Source organism: Dendrobates tinctorius, unplaced genomic scaffold (assembly GCF_039654945.1).
Source record: "Dendrobates tinctorius isolate UK_male_01 unplaced genomic scaffold, ASM3965494v1 ptg000060l, whole genome shotgun sequence".
NCBI classification, from domain to species: Eukaryota; Metazoa; Chordata; class Amphibia; order Anura; family Dendrobatidae; genus Dendrobates; species Dendrobates tinctorius.
Window position 1 is genome coordinate 57230314 of NW_027361728.1, and position 16242 is coordinate 57246555.

Genomic DNA, 16242 nt, shown 5'->3' on the forward strand with positions numbered 1-16242 from the left:
CTCCCCGTACCACTGTCTATGATCTTGCTTTTGTATTAAATAACGCTAAAGAACACTAACGGAACTGTAGATCTTAAATGTACAGAGATGAAGTCTGACACTTTACTCCCAGAAACCAGTCACATTTCCTCTGGTCAGTCTGACCTACTTCTAAGCTCAGCGCAAAATTTCCCACTTCAAGTATTGAATTTTTGTTAACACTTCAGCAGCCCTTCAGCGATTACATAAAGCCTTCACAAATTCTGTGCTAATAGTTAGGACAGCTTACTGTGACTACCGTAACGATGTTATAATGGTTCCTGAAATTATGCATATCTTCGTTATAGCCACTGCCAGAAGGGCAAATATTCCTCTGCTCGCCCGATGTATTCTGTATGTTTCACTTCAAGACCAGCACATGCACCTGTATCTTCAATGGAAATAAACTGGACAGGTCGCATTTAGATTGAGGCATCCATATGCTATTCTACTAAAGATAAACCAATAGGTCCAATTGTATTCCCTGTGCATGCAATTTACGGCCTGGAAAGGAGGAAGGTCTTCGATCTTTAGAGGATGAACTTGGATGGAAGGAAAATGTGTAATTTTGTCCCTATGACTGTGTTGACTGGCCATAAGGCTGCGTTTTTTAAATGCAATTTATAAGCTGCATTTTACAGTACCAGCAAAACCTATGATAGCAAAACCTATCAGAAATATCATGCGCACATTTTGTTTTTTTTTTCTCCCCTGAGTGATTTAGAAAACTGCCGCATTTTTGCAAAGTGCAGCATGTAACTTCTTGCAGCGTTCTTTCAGGCTTTGCAGCGTTTTTGCTGAAAAAAACTTAAGGAAGTTCCATCATGATTTTTTGGGGGGCACTAAACTTTATCAGCATGCACAAGAGAAAACAAAAACGTAACAAAACCTGCTTTTTATAAGCAGCTTCTTTACTGCCAAGAACATAGCCTAAAAGGGACAGACAAATATCAAAAGATATTTAGCAGGCTTCCTTATTGCCAATTTAAGATGCTATTTAAATTATCTACAAATATTTATGATCTTTATGTTGGCACCATTATGTTATTTCTAACAAGTTTACAGGAGTTTTCCCATTGGACTTTATATCATATAAACAATATATGCCATAGATAGGTGATACGCCATACATAGGTTGTATACCATACATAGATGGTATACCATACATAGGTGATATACCTTACATAGGTGATATGCCATACATAGGTGATATGCCATACATAGGTGATATACCTTACATAGGTGATATACCTTACATAGGTGATACGCCATACATAGGTTGTATACCTTACATAGGTGATATGCCATACATAGGTGATACGCCATACATAGGTTGTATACCTTACATAGGTGATATGCCATACATAGGTGATACGCCATACATAGGTTGTATACCATACATAGATGGTATACTATACATAGGTGATATACCTTACATAGGTGATATGCCATACATAGGTGATATGCCTTACATAGGTGATATGCCATACATAGGTGATACGCCATACATAGGTTGTATACCTTACATAGGTGATATGCCATACATAGGTGATATACCTTACATAGGTGATATGCCATACATAGGTGATATGCCATACATAGGTGATATGCCATACATAGGTGACCGGTGAGCATCCAACTACTGTGACTCTTCTGGTTCCTAAGAAATGAGGAACGCCCTAGCCCATTATTAGCAGAGAAGTAACTGCACATACAGTCACTTTCCATGAAAGAAACTGTGTTATCAGGACCTGTTAATATATCTATGCCCAGAGCTCCAAGCATAGATTCAGTTAGATAGAGTACATTCCTGGACTGTACAGACAGCCACACATTGCCAATAGGTGTTGGCCAAATACACATTCAGCCGGCAGCAATTTCTACCAATCTCTCCATACACTTGCATGTTCAGTTCGGTTACGCATTAATTTCTTCCCGATACTAGATCCTAGTAGCAGATTAACTCTTAGCCAACATGACTGATTCTTTAGTCTGTCATAGAGCAAACAAATGTCAGTCAAACCTTTCATACACATTAGAAGGTAGGGCGGTCCCTCCCAATTTGGAGGGAATGGTTGAAGTCTAATGTGTATTGCCTCATTAAGAGAAATAGCAGGGAAGACTTGTCTGATAAGAGTGGTTAGCTGTGTGTCGTTCTGGTTGACAGAGACAGTAGCAGGGGGGTAACTATAATGGGTGCAGGAGTTGAGGCTGCACTTGGGGCTAGGAGGTAATTTTGGCCTATATGAGGAGAGCAATACTACTGAAGACCAGTTATAGTTGGACACTGTTGATGGTTTTGCATTGGGGCTCACAAGCTTCAAGTTGCCCTACTGGATACCAGACCCATCTCAACAAGGCCGACTGTAGTAGCATCTTCTCAGGACAGATGAATAAATCAGCAGCACAGCATCCACTACGTGAAGTTTGAGAAAACATTTCTAGTTGGAGTTTAGCCATAAATTTTATTAAAGCAAATTATTAGGAATAAAACCTACTAATAGTTAAAGGCATCCCTCCAGCACATTTTTCAATATGGAAGTAGTAGTTTGGAGGTACAGACGCTTGTCCCTGGACAACTGGACCTTTTATTGTAGAGATTGGATTTGCCAGTCATGAGAAATTTAGAGGAGAAGCAATATGCAAATCAGGCTAGAAGTACATTGTTTGGTGGGTCAGTGCTCTTAGTGTTAACACCCCCCCCCCCGAATTCACTTTCAGCCTCATTTGTATATGGGTTCTATTACTATATTTCTCAGACTGGAATATCAGATCTCTGCAAAAAGGTATTTTTATTTGCAGAGAAGCGACTACATGGCCACATCAGTACTCCCATATGTAAAATCATGCCTTGTGCATAGGATGTATAAGGGTTTGTGCAAATGATGTCTTTTAGACGCTGGCATACCCGCTGAGTTTTTGAAGCAGAAGACCCTGCAGGATAATGCCATTGAAGGGTCTTCTTTATGGTCTTTCTGAAGAGGCTTTGATGCTGACGTCTAAAGAACTGAGAGCTCAATTCTTTTAGTAACTTCACGGTTTTTAAAGCCTGAAACGGTTACAGAAGCTCAAAACGACTGAACATATATGTTCATATTGCAGTACTTGATCACTCTTTTCAGCATTATTGAAAAGCTTTTCAAGCCATAAAGCCTGAAAAAGACCTTGTGTGTACATACCCTAATGGTGGTTTCCCATAACAGATTATATAAGCCACCCTGGTTCAAGAGACTATGAAGCCTTGCCCATGACAAATAGTCAATTACATTACTAATGAAGATCAACCAATCGAAAGTATCCAGCACCAACACGACTGCAGTGTACAGCCACCGGTTTCTGGTCACTATACATCGCTCTTTCGCTTCCATTTGTTGTACTTGAAACAACAGACAAAAGGCTACAATATTAAAACTATTTGTTCTCAACAGCAGGAGATGGTCGAAAAATAGAAACCCTGAAATTAAGTGTGTTTGTTTGTTAAGAAGGCAATTACCGTAAATATCTAGCCACTACCAGTGAATGCGTGTAATAGGCAATTGTGCCAGCCTGCCAAGAAATGATAATTTACCTGTAATTAGAAGGGTTGATTCTTTCTGCTGACAGGTGCATCTGACCACGAGCACTTAATTATTGTACCGCAACATATAAAAGGTACACGAGTAGCACAGTAAGGGAACAATTTACAGAAGAAAGACGTGATGACTGGCACTTACACCAAAAGCGACTCGGCCCCAGCTGACACAAGAGCTCTGCTATTGTGGAAAAAATGCTTGATGGGAATATGCAACTGCTCTAAAACAGATTGTGAGGTAGGGATCTTCATAAAAACGGTCATGTGACTGCAATTCACTCACAAAACAATGACACAAAAAGTAAACGAGGCTACAGCTGAAATTAAAGTACCATAACAAACCAATTGAACTTTCACTATAGAATTCTAACCAAATGGAAATCCGTCAAACCATCGTTCACAGAGAAATGTGAATTTTTTTAAGCATTTCATTTTTTTTTAAAACCAGGAGTGGACATTGAATAAAGGATTGCACTTAGGCTGGTTTCACATTAGCGCTTTTGTGCGCAGCGCATCGTGCGCACCCGTGCGCATGCGCACCTATACTTAACATGACGTGCGCATGGTCTTGCGCATACTTGCGTTTTCGTGCGCATGCGTTTTTTTGTCTTTTGCGCCAGGCGCGCCAGACGCAACATGTTGCATTTTTGGTTCCGCCCTGTCTCGTCAAAAAAACGCATGCGCACGCTTGCGCACGGAATGCGCAAAAACACCACATTGGAGCCTATGGGAACGCATGCGTGCGCATGGTCTTGCGCACGCTTGCGTTTTTTTGCGCATGCGTTTTTGAGTTAAACAAGTCTAGAATGTTCTCTAGACAATGGAAAAAACGTCACACTTAAAAACGCATGCGCATAAAAAACGCCAACGCATGCAAAAAACGCATGTAAAACGCAAACAACGCTGCGTTTTTTTTACACATCAGCGTGCGCATGACGTTAAAAAAACGCGCGTTTGTTTTGCGTTTTTCTTTGCGTTTTTTATGCGCCCGATGCGCTGCGCAAAAAAACGCTAATGTGAAACTAGCCTTAACCTACTTTACATTCACACTTGTTTTGACAGCAGTAAAAAACTATTCGGCTCACATACAAAGGTAGGCCATGCTATGGGACATCCTAGACAAAATGTCACACCGTGTTAGGCCTGGATCATAAGAAAAAATTGTCTGGCTCCATGTGCTCATCCACATAGTGAATGGGTACAGGCGCTGAGTGCAATTTACAGACAGCAGGAAGTGATATTTTCAGGACTATTGGTCAGTGTGGATTATTGCTAGTGTTCATTAGCCCATATGTTGTTCATAGTTTTGTAGTGTAAAAGTGGTATTCTCAAGATTGAAAGTTAGCGCCTAATCTACGGACTAGGGGATAACTTCCTGCATGCTTGGGTTCCAGCAATTGCCCCCAGCATTCCTGAGACCTGTGTGAATTTCAAACTTAACACTACTCCTTTAAGGTTGAAAAAAAAGACACAAATCCATTGAGTTCCACCTATAACCTAACATGTTAATTCAGAAAAAGGCAACAAAAAAAACCCATACAACAGAGGCCAATGGGGGAAAATTCCTCATATGACAATCAGACTAGTTCCCTGGATTAGTGTCCCATCTCCAGAGTCTAACACTCCTATCGTGCTGCACACTAACCAAAAATGGGAAAAAAGACACCTTGTACATACATAGTGCAGGTTCTGAGGGGTTGGAGCATGACACAGTGATTCAAAGAATACCAAAGAGGGAATGCAAATATGAAGGATCACCCTTCAAGCTCTAATTTATCAATTCAGTCTGAAGAAAAAGATTAGAACATATTTCATGTCAGTAGTGCTGCAGTATTTTAAAACACTGCTGTGGTACAGAAGGAAAAAAACGGAATCGCCACCAGAAATGCAGGTACTCCGGTTGCCTTGGCAACAGTACGATGCAAAGAATTTCCTTGAAAAGGCTTCCGGTATTGCACGGTTGCCTAGAGATCTGTCTGCATCTCCCACTGTCATGTTTAGTTCACACATAACATAATTTTGCTGATTTTTGGTGCTGAATTCTGTACCAGTGAATGTGGGATTTTACAAAAACCCATCCATATTCCAGGTAAAAAAAAAAAATTGTGTTTTCTTGCATAATTAGGATTTGATTATCTGCTGCATGCTCTATATACGGTGTATTAGTGTCAAACTGTTCTCACGATTACATGCGGATTTTGCTGCAATTTACTTCTGCCGTGACTGTCTATTACCCCTAGTGGGAGTTGCCCTTCATCAGATATGGTCTTAAACGGAAACAGGCTATTTTTATTTAAAAGGCAAGTTCACACAAAGCGGATTTGCTGCCGAATTTTTTGTAACGGTCTTATTTTTTTGAATAGGGTTTGCAGAACTTAGTGTACATGTTGTAGAACTGATGAATGAATTTCTTGATCAAGTCTGCCTCATGTGCTCGCTCCTTAATAGGCCCTTTCACCACATTTTACATGCTAAACTAACCGCAACATGGTGAAGATCTGAATAAAATTACAGTTTGCTTTTTTCCCCGCTCACATCTACATTGTGGCAACATTATCTTGTAAACTTTTTAAGCTAATTTCCAGTGTAACCAAGAAGGCGTTAGCAGATATTCTTCAGTGGGGGGGAATTACCTTTTCCCCTGTATGATCTTATCCAATAATAAGCAGGAGGTGCCATACAGGAGAAAAAAGGAAACGCCCCTGAGGATGTCGGAATCTGCTTTCTCTGTCTGATACAGTGAGACTTGTGTCTAACCGGGTCACACAGATCTAACTGCCAGTGATTACTGTGCAGTAGGTGAGCGGAGTGTGTGTCCTTACAAACATTGCTCTGCATCTTTCCCAGTATCAGGGAATAATGCACTGGTCCCTAGAATTGACATTCCTTAAAATTTCATGTACTATTAATTTAGCAAAGGGTGTTACAATTAAATGCTTACATTATGTAGTCAATATGTATAAAGCAGTTCGTGTATATGTGATATTGAATGGCTATAGAAAATATTAAGGTCGAAAAAGTTTCAAATACAGAGTCTGGAATAATGTAGAATACATAAAAATGCAAATAACAACACCATAACGTACATATAACTGAACTTTGACTATTAGATTATAATCCTTTATGATCCCTAATAATTTCATTATTGCTGTCTGCAACAAGAATAATAAACTTACAGCAGACGGGTGTAAACATCCCCTAGTGGTTCAATGGGTAAAAACTAGGGGGGAGGGCATTATTACACCTTAAATTACTGATGGTCTGGCAATGTGAAAATCTCCAGGAATCTCGCTGCCCTGCCAATCTGTTAACACCACCAAGCAGAGCCAAGAACCCTCCATCCATCTGTAGGAACAAGTCCTCCCGCGGCCACATATTATAAGCAGGGGAGTCATTTTTTTTGAAGGCAGATGACGAACTACAGATGCCTAAACACCAGAAGCCCCCAAGAAAATAATATTTGGACATAAACTGAATTGTTAGTTTTGGCCAGGAGAATCACTTCATACTTGTGCGATGCTTGTATACATGGCCGTGAATGCCGTAACCAAAAGAAGAGGAGAACCATATTCATTTCAAACTTAGTTTTTTATTTATTTCATCTAAAAAATCCATAAAATGCCACATCAATATAATCACAGCAATTATACCCCAAAATAAAGGGGACACCAACTTGGGCATAAGTAAGTAATGTTATGGCGACTTGCATATTTGATTATATTGGGGGACTAGATAAATAATTTCTTGCCATTTGGCTTTGAACTGGGCTTTCTCAGGCAGATAGCGGATTGTATTATGTGAGGGGGATTTATGGGATTTATGGAGATGCTTTTATGCACTGAGTATATTATAGGAATCACCTTTTTTCCCCACTCTGAATTTTATAAATGATGATGCATAGGATTTTCCAGTTGTATATTGAGATATTTTGTGTCCCCACTTTATTGATCAATAATATTCTTTAATATTGCAAATATTGAAATATTGGATTAGTGGTTGGTTTCCCCTTTATTTTGGGGTTTAATTGCTGTGATTATATTGATGTGGCATTTTATGGATTTTTTTTAGATGAAATAAATGAAAAACTAAGTTTTAAATGAATATGGTTCTCTTCTTTTGGATCTGGCATTCACGGCCATGTTATGTATTATAACTGTGTTTAGAAGTGCCGTGAGGTAATATTTGGACAATATTGATGTAAGTTGTGCGATGCTTGGTAGCCACCATTATAGGACTATGAACAATTGCAACAGCGAATGCACCCCAAACACCGTGGTTTATAGCCCCACTATTATTATTGTGTCCTGCCTTATGTCTGCCTAATTTCCTCCTAATTTTTTTAAATCAAACATTCTAAAATGACATAATTAACATCAGAAAGCCAATGAGTGACTCTCATCTATATATCAAAGGGCAAACAAATTAATGGGGAAAAAAGAGAATCGAAAAAGTTTTAAACAATGTAAGGAATAATTTATAATAAAAGCACAAAATGCAAATAACAGACCATATATGTATAATTGTAACGGGCTGCGGAATATGTTGGGGCTATAGAAATAAAATTATTATTTATCTCCGACGTGTCGTTCCATTATCATTTCTAATCATTTTATTATTGCAGTCAAGAATATTAAAATGACAGCATACCATTTAATAGCAAAGCAAAACCCAATTTACGTCTCCAATGCTTAAATATGTAATTATATAGCGGACATACTCCTAAGCATTGCAATAGAAATCGTACGACGTGCATCGGACTGATGCTGTCCTACATCCACACGGTTCCTACTGACGGGGCACATGACGGACTCGCATCAATGCAATAGTGGCTAGTGACATTTTTGGAAGAGCTAAAAAGAAAGGCTGTGCGGAGTATACAGCAGGTAGCAATGGCCGTAATGCAATGGCAATGATGTTATGTCAGAGGCAACATAACAGCACACGCCGCAGTCTCCGTGCACAGGCCTTGCCTTACCGATGGATACACAGCAGAGCGGACAAGCTGGATTCTTACCTGATAGGCACAATTTTCCTGGTGTACCATCTCAGAGCATCATACAGCAAGAGGAGCTACCAGATGATGCAAGTACCAGACAGGGATTACTGCATCCGAAGACGGGACCGAGAGAACGCCCTACAGGGCGAGAGGCTGTCTGCGGATTAAAATGGATGCTGCCTCTGCTGTTTCAACCTGCGCAATAGCACTGCTCTCTCCACGGCAGGCAGCGCTGGTCTCCTCGGGGAGATGAGGCTTCATACACCATGTAGTTGGGACAGAGCTGGGGGGAGGGAGGGCTAGCTCATCACTTACACAATTGGCCAATTATTCCGTGGATACAAAGGAGAGGCTGAGGCTGGTCTGACCTTCTGGGACTCATGAAGGCAGCTTACTGGTGTGGAAAATTTTTGCTCATTAAAAGGGGGGAGAAAAGGAAAATAAAATATGAGGGAGGTGAAAGTAAACATATAAATAACCCTGCCATCAATCACGAGAAACGCTGCCAGCAAACGTCAATTATGGAATGCAATGAATGGAAGCAATGAATGGAAGCTTAGGGGTTAAAACATACCACGCTGATTATATGGTCATTTAATAGGGATTTATGTGTAAATCTAATTAAAAACAAAAATGTTACAAATAACGAAAGGAATCTGTGTAACTGATCACATGTCCACATCCTAGATGTGATACAACAAGCAGACAAGGAGTTCTGCAGCCATTTCTTAGGGATAACCCTACAGCACCCCATCTTTTAGGAGGCACACACAATTCGGGTGTATCAGCTATATATCAGGTGCCGCTCTTGCGGAGTTTGTATTGACATGTGATTTAGTGACAAGAAGATTTCTGTTGGAAAATGAGCATGTAGCCCAGAGTCAATGTGAGTAGAGGCGCCACCAGCGGCCTTATGTAACCGGCCAGGAGGCCGCCGTCTTTTCCACTTCACTGTGCCACAGTTTATATGTCCTTGCTCTAATTATTAGTGAAAGTTGCTATTCACTTTGCCTTTGGCAGCAACAGTGTCACATCTCGCTTCATCCCCCATACAATGTAAGAAAAGTAACAAAAATAATAAAGTTCATTTAGAATTTGTACCTTTAAAAGAGTGTCATTGAGATTCAGATGTAAAGCTCGAGCTTTTCCAAGGCATTATTAGATGCCAGTTACAATCAGCTGTCGCTCTCCACAACAGTTACAGAAAGAATTCATTAGAAATTCACTTTGGCCCGGGAACAGCACACATTCCCATACAGGCTGATCTGCACTGACTAAACAGACCATTCAATGGCCATGCCCTGGGATTGTGCCCTTTCCAAATCGCCCGTTTCCCATTGGCTCCCACGGGGCTATTGTCAGCAGAGCTGAACACACAGAGCAGAATGGAGCAAAGTGATGGAATGTGTACAACATGGTGCATGGAATCACAGGGCGAGTGCTGGCCGGGAATGGCTGCAGCCACCCACATACAGCAGAAGGACAGAAAACATCGCAGGTAAAATTGTGGCACAATGGCCCTGATCAGGAGCAACCTCTGCTACGTATAAAGGTGAACAGTGGTGTTAAAGGCTCCGTCAAGTCTGTTTACAACACAATGTTAAAGGGATCCGGTCAGCACAGAATGACTATTCAAACCAAGCACTGCTGCGCAACGTACCCTCAGTGGGGCCAAACATTTAAGTGCACCTTCCACCTACTTATTTCCCTTTATCTCCACCCCCACCTCCTCTTCTTTGATTGACAGCTCTGGCTTCACAGAGCAAGACAACGGCAGAGATAGATGGAAACCAAGTAGGTGGGAAGGTGAACTTAAATGACTGGCCCCACCATGATGCACATATTGTGCCTTCTGCGCTGACAAAGCCCATGCAGACCTGGGCTACTGACTGTGGATACATGACCTGTGCCGTGTCCTAACAATGGTGTCATGAAAGTGAATGGTGGCACATTGTGACCTGTAAAATACAGCAAACACAGCAAGAAAATCACACATGGTCGGGGCAAGTTGGGTTTTTAACAATTTTCTTTTTATCGTCATATTTCATTATGGGTCACAATGAAAACCCATACACTCATTATGCTGTGATGTAACAGAATAAATGGCAACTTGTTTTGTGGCCAAAGTTATATGTAGCCCTGGCTCTAAAGTTTTCCTGTGTGATATTAAATGCCCATCTATTTTATAATAATTTCCATAGATTTTTTTTTATAGACAAGAAAATAAAATGAAAACTATAAATATAAACAATAAATGAGTAATGCAGGATTCTGGCAGCTTCTGAGGCATAACAGACAGCCAAAATAGGTTTTATTGCATCAAATTTATGACCATCTTAATATAAGCATTATGTAGTCAGTCTGACATGGATTTTCAGTGTAAGTACATCAGCTTCATCAGGTCCAAGGGATCCATTTACTACTACAGTTGTGACCAAAAGTATTGACACCCCTGCAATTCTGTCAGATAATACTCAGTTTCTTCCTGAAAACGATTGCAAACACAAATTCTTTGTTATTATTATCTTCATTTAATTTGTCTTAGGCCTCTTTCACACATCAGGTTTTCGCCGTCAGGCGCGATCCGGCGCTTTTGACAGAAACCGGATCCGGCGAAATGCAATGCCGGATCCGGTTTCCCCCCCATTGACTTGCATTTGCGCCGGATCGCGCCGGATGGCCATGCGTTTCATCCGGTTTTCGCCGGATCCGGCAATGTGTAGCAATGTGTCGCGATCCGGCGTCTGGAAAAAACGTCTACTGTAACGTTTTTTGTCTCCGGCGAAAAAGCCGGACACGCCGGATCCGGCGCGTCCGGCTTTTTCACACAATGAAAGCCTATGAGCGCCGCAATGCGCCGGATCCGGCGAAAGCCGGATCCGGTGGCCGGATCCGGTTTTTTTGGTCTGAGCATGCTCAGTAGCTCTGCCCACAGGAGATATATAAGCAAGACAATGGGACCCTCAGCCACACCCAACATGCCACCCAAGACAGCAACCAGGCGCAGGAGAAGGCAGCAGACATCTGCAGCAGCAGCACCATCAGCAACACCCCAAATGGAGCAGCATGCTGAACGGGAGGGGAGTCCAGAAGCAGATGAGAGACGGTAATTATCAAATCCCCCATTCCTCCAAACTAGGGCCATGGAATATCAAGATATTCATTGGCCCTTTGTTTCTCTTTATTCAACAGCCGCCAAAGAGATGCAGCAGCAGCAGCAGCAGAAATGGCATCACTGGCAGCAGCAATACCCACAGCCATGGAGTCTGGCCATCAACAGGACAGCACATCTTCTTCTGGGAGCCCTCCCTCGCATCGTCAGCGTTTGACGGTAAGTTTTTATTTCCAAAATCCATCATCTCTGTAATATATGTCTATTCATTGCCTTTTATTTCAAAACAGGAATCACAAGATGAAGAGGAGCTCCCAGAAGAAGAAGGAAGGGGTGGACAGACGCTTGGAGTGGGCTCACAATTCGTAAGTTTTTTGCATCAAACGCAGAAACACAACATCACACTACACACAACACATAGAAAACAATGTTCTGCAGACCACACACAGCAAACAAATGCCTACATCCAAACTCATAACATTTTTTGTTTTCTTCTCTAGTCTTCCCAATCTGGTGCTCGGCCAAGAGGTCCTCGCAGTGCCTCCCAGGGTCGTCGGCGACAGCAACGCGGCGGTCACCAGCGTGTAAGTATAAATATTTTTGCTTTGTTTTTTTGCACTTTTTATTTAATTTCTTTTGTGGAGGCTAATTATGTTATTTTTGTCTTTTTCTTTAACAGCCTTCACAGCGTGCTCCCGACTCTGACGGTGAGGATGGAGGGATTGATGTGGACCGCCTCATCGATCTCGTCAGAGAAAGGGAGCCGCTCTGGAATATGGCTGACCGCCGCCACGCTGACCTGATCATTACCCGACGACTCTGGGAGGAAATCTGTTCTCTCCTTGTGGGCCGCTGGGAGGACCTCGAAGCTCGGGACCAGATTAAAGAGCGTAAGTATATACAGTAACGGTTGCTTGATGTAAACCAGTGTTTCCCGAACTCCAGTCCTCGTGGTCCCCACGGATCATGTGTTCAGGATTTCTATTTACTATTGAAATCCTGAAAACATGACCCCTGGGGACCATGAGGACTGGAGTTTGTGAAACACTGATGTTGTATACTAACCACTCCTTTCTCGTTTCAGGGAACAGAATTGTGAATCGGTGGCGGTCTGTGAGGGATCGTTTCAAGAAGGAGTTCAATAAAGAGATGCGGGCCCCGAGTGGATCTGGAGGACGCAGGAGCAAGTACAAGTACGCACAAGCCCTGTCGTTCCTCCGGGAAACAATGCTCACCAGAAGGTAAATATTACACACCACATGTGAAAAAGATGTAACTTTTTTTTTTCAGCCAGGGCCATACCATGTCAGTATTTTAATTGTTTTTTTTTCTCTTTATTCCACAGCACGGTGAGCAGCACTCGGGAGCCTGCACGATTGGACCCTTCTGAGGCGATCCCTGAGGAGACCGGCACCGAGGGACACTTCGACCTCCCCGGTACATCTGCACCTTCCCTGCCTTCCCACACATTCGACCCATCTGTCCCATCCACCAGCACAGGAGCATCGTGGCCGCCTACATTACATGAAGCTGCTGGTGAGGAGATCGCTTTCCCTTTACCCCACCCTTCTGCCCCTGCCGCCTCTAGTACACCTGCGGGTACTGGGCGGCAGCGGCAGAGGGGTCAGGAAAAGAGTTATGCGCAAGAGTTATTGCATCTGAATGCATCTTTCCAGAACTGTCTCAAAGTCTTGTCAGAGCAAATCTCCGCAGGCTTTCAGCAGATCAACTCCAGCATTCTGGAGGTGAAGACACTTCTGCAAACCATGCATTCAGAAGCAAGATCTTCGCCAAACCACACCTTTTTCAGGTCTGTTGTGGAGCGCATGGAAACGCTCTCTCCTGCCCAGCAGATGCATGTAATGCATTCGTGCCACGGTGCTCTACAGCAGGTTACCTCCCAACCTCCACCTCCCACCACTGTAGTTCCTCCACCTGCACCCCCTCCAGCCACTTTCCATCCTCCCCCTCCTATTACATCTGCACCCCCTCCAGCCACTTTTCATCCTCCCCCTCCTACTACATACCAGCAACCTGCCCAGTACCAGCAACCTCCCCAGTACCAGAAACCTCCCCAGTACCAGTCATCTCCCCACTTCCAGCAACCTGCCCCGTACCAAACTCCTTCCCCGTACCAAACTCCTTCCCCATACAACTTTCCATCAACATCATCTGCTCCTACAGTCCCTGCCCAACCCTCCACTCCACCACCCACCACCTCTTCTGCTTCCCACATGTCCACCCATTCTGTAGTTTTTTCCACACCTTCACCTCTAACTGTTCCTTCCCCACCACGATCCCAGTCCTCTCTCCACACACCCAGTGTCGAAGTGTCCCGCAGCCCCTCCAGCAGTATTTCCACCCCACAATACACAGAATTGTAATGTGTGTTTTTTAATAAAAATGCCCATTGGGTTTAAAACCTTTATTAAAAAAGTTTTTTGCACTTTAAAAAATTTAAAAAAAAAAAAAAAAAATTTTAAATAAAAGTTAAATTATCGTTTCACAATGGTTGTCTGTCTTTTCTTTCTGCGGCGAACTGTTTAAAAAAAAGGTTAAATACAGGGTATTTCAAAGGTAAAAAGGTATTCAAAACCAGGTATATAACTGTGGGTAAATTTTAGCTTTTTGCCACAGTTGTGTTCCTGGTTGTGTTTGAAGCAAAGTATTTCACCTAAAAAGTTGTGTTTATTGTTGGTGATTTCCTAACAATGTACACAACTTTTGTTAAAAGGTGAAATACTTTGCATAAAACACAACCAGGTACACACCTGTGGCCTAAAGCTAAAAATAGTAAGACCATGACAAGATAGCCAACTTTGGTTGGCAAAGGTATATACTGTTGGTCCAGAAGGTACACAAGTTTGGTTAGGGCACAAATCTTTCACACTCTGTCATCCTGCCAGTGTACTCTGCCTTGAGGGGCCACAAGGGTCAATTTTAAAAACCGGATCCGGCGTAATCCGTCGAAAAAACGGATAGAAAAACGGATGAACCGGATGAGACGGATCCGGTTTTGTCTGTCAAGAACAAGACGGATCCGGCAGAAAACCGGATCCGGCACATCAGGTTTTACAAAACATTTGCCGGATCCGGCATTCCGGCACGACGCCGGATCGCGCCTGACGCCGAAAACCTGATGTGTGAAAGTAGCCTTAAAGGGAATCTGTCACCCCTTTTTTGAGATATCATATAATGATATCATTCAATTGTGTGCCACATAAGGATTCTCTTAGTACTTTTGCTTCCCCCTGACCCCGCACCTTTCATGCATAAATACCTTTTATATATCGTTCGGATGTATGTAAACTGCCGCGGTCCGGTCCGCTGGGCGGAGCTTATTCAACTGCTCCCCCCCTCCCTGTCTTGCCCTACGCATTTCTTCTTGTGTAGAGCAAGACAGGGAAGGGGGGAGCAGTTGAATAAGCCCCGCCCATTGGACCGGACCGTGGCAGTTTACATACATCTGAACCGATATAAAAAAAGGTATTTATTCATGAAAGGTGCGGGGTCAGGGGGAGGCAAAAGTACTAAGAGAATCCCTATGTGACACACAACTGAACGATATCACTATATGATATCTCAAAAAAGGGGTGACAGATTCCCTTTAAATGGAAAAACACAAAAAGAATTGTCCTAAAGCCAAATTGGATATAATTCCACACCAAACATAAAAAAGAGGGTGGACAAAAGTATTGGCACTGTTCGAAAAATCATGTGATGCTTCTCTAATTTGTGTAATTAACAGCACCTGTAACTTACCTGTGGCACCTAACAGGTGTTGGCAATAGCTAAATCACACTTGCAGCCAGTTGACATGGATTAAAGTTGACTCAACCTCTGTCCCGTGTCCTTATGTGTACCACATTGTGCATGGAGAAAAGAAAGAAGACCAAAGAACTGTCTGAGGACTTGAGAAACCAAATTGTAAGGAAGCATGAGCAATCTCAAGGCTACAAGTCCATCTCCAAAGACCTGAATGTTCCTGTGTCTACCGTGCGCAGTGTCATCAAGAAGTAAGCCCATGGCACTGTGGCTAACCTCCCTAGATGTGAACAGAAAAGAAAAATTGACAAGAGATTTCAACGCAAGATTGTGCAGATGCTGGATGAAGAACCTCGACTAACATCCAAACAAGTTCAAGCTGCCGCCCTGCAGTCCGAGGGTACAACAGTGTCAACCCGTACTATCCATCGGCGTCTGAATGAAAAGGGACTGTATGGTAGGAGACCCAGGAAGACCCCACTTCTTACCCCGAGACATAAAAAAGCCAGGTTGGAGTTGGCCAAAACTTACCTGAAAAAGCCTAAAATGTTTTGGAAGAATGTTCTCTGGTCACATGAGACAAAAGTAGAGCATTCTGGGCAAAGGCATCAACATAAAGTTTACAGGAGAAAAAAAAGAGGCATTCAAAGAAAAAAACACGGTCCCTACAGTCAAACATGGCGGAGGTTCCCTGATGTTTTGGGGTTGCTTTGCTGCCTCTGGCACTGGACTGCTTGACCGTGTGCATGGCATTATGAAGTCTGAAGACTACCAACAAAT

At 42.6% G+C, this 16242-nt stretch overlaps 1 protein-coding gene across 6 annotated transcripts in view; it reads right to left on the minus strand.

The window, feature by feature from the left end:
- Positions 1-16242, minus strand: part of SCHIP1 (schwannomin interacting protein 1) — a 789639-nt gene that overhangs the window by 40104 nt on the left and 733293 nt on the right. Inside the window, exon 1 of one of the 6 annotated variants that reach the window (XM_073578977.1) lies at positions 8604-8892. The exons of the other annotated variants lie outside the window; for them this stretch is intronic. Coding sequence (XP_073435078.1) covers positions 8604-8633 — 30 coding nt within the window. The 5' untranslated portion in view covers positions 8634-8892. Of the gene's footprint in view, positions 1-8603; positions 8893-16242 lie in introns of those variants that run through there. 6 annotated transcript variants of the gene reach the window in all.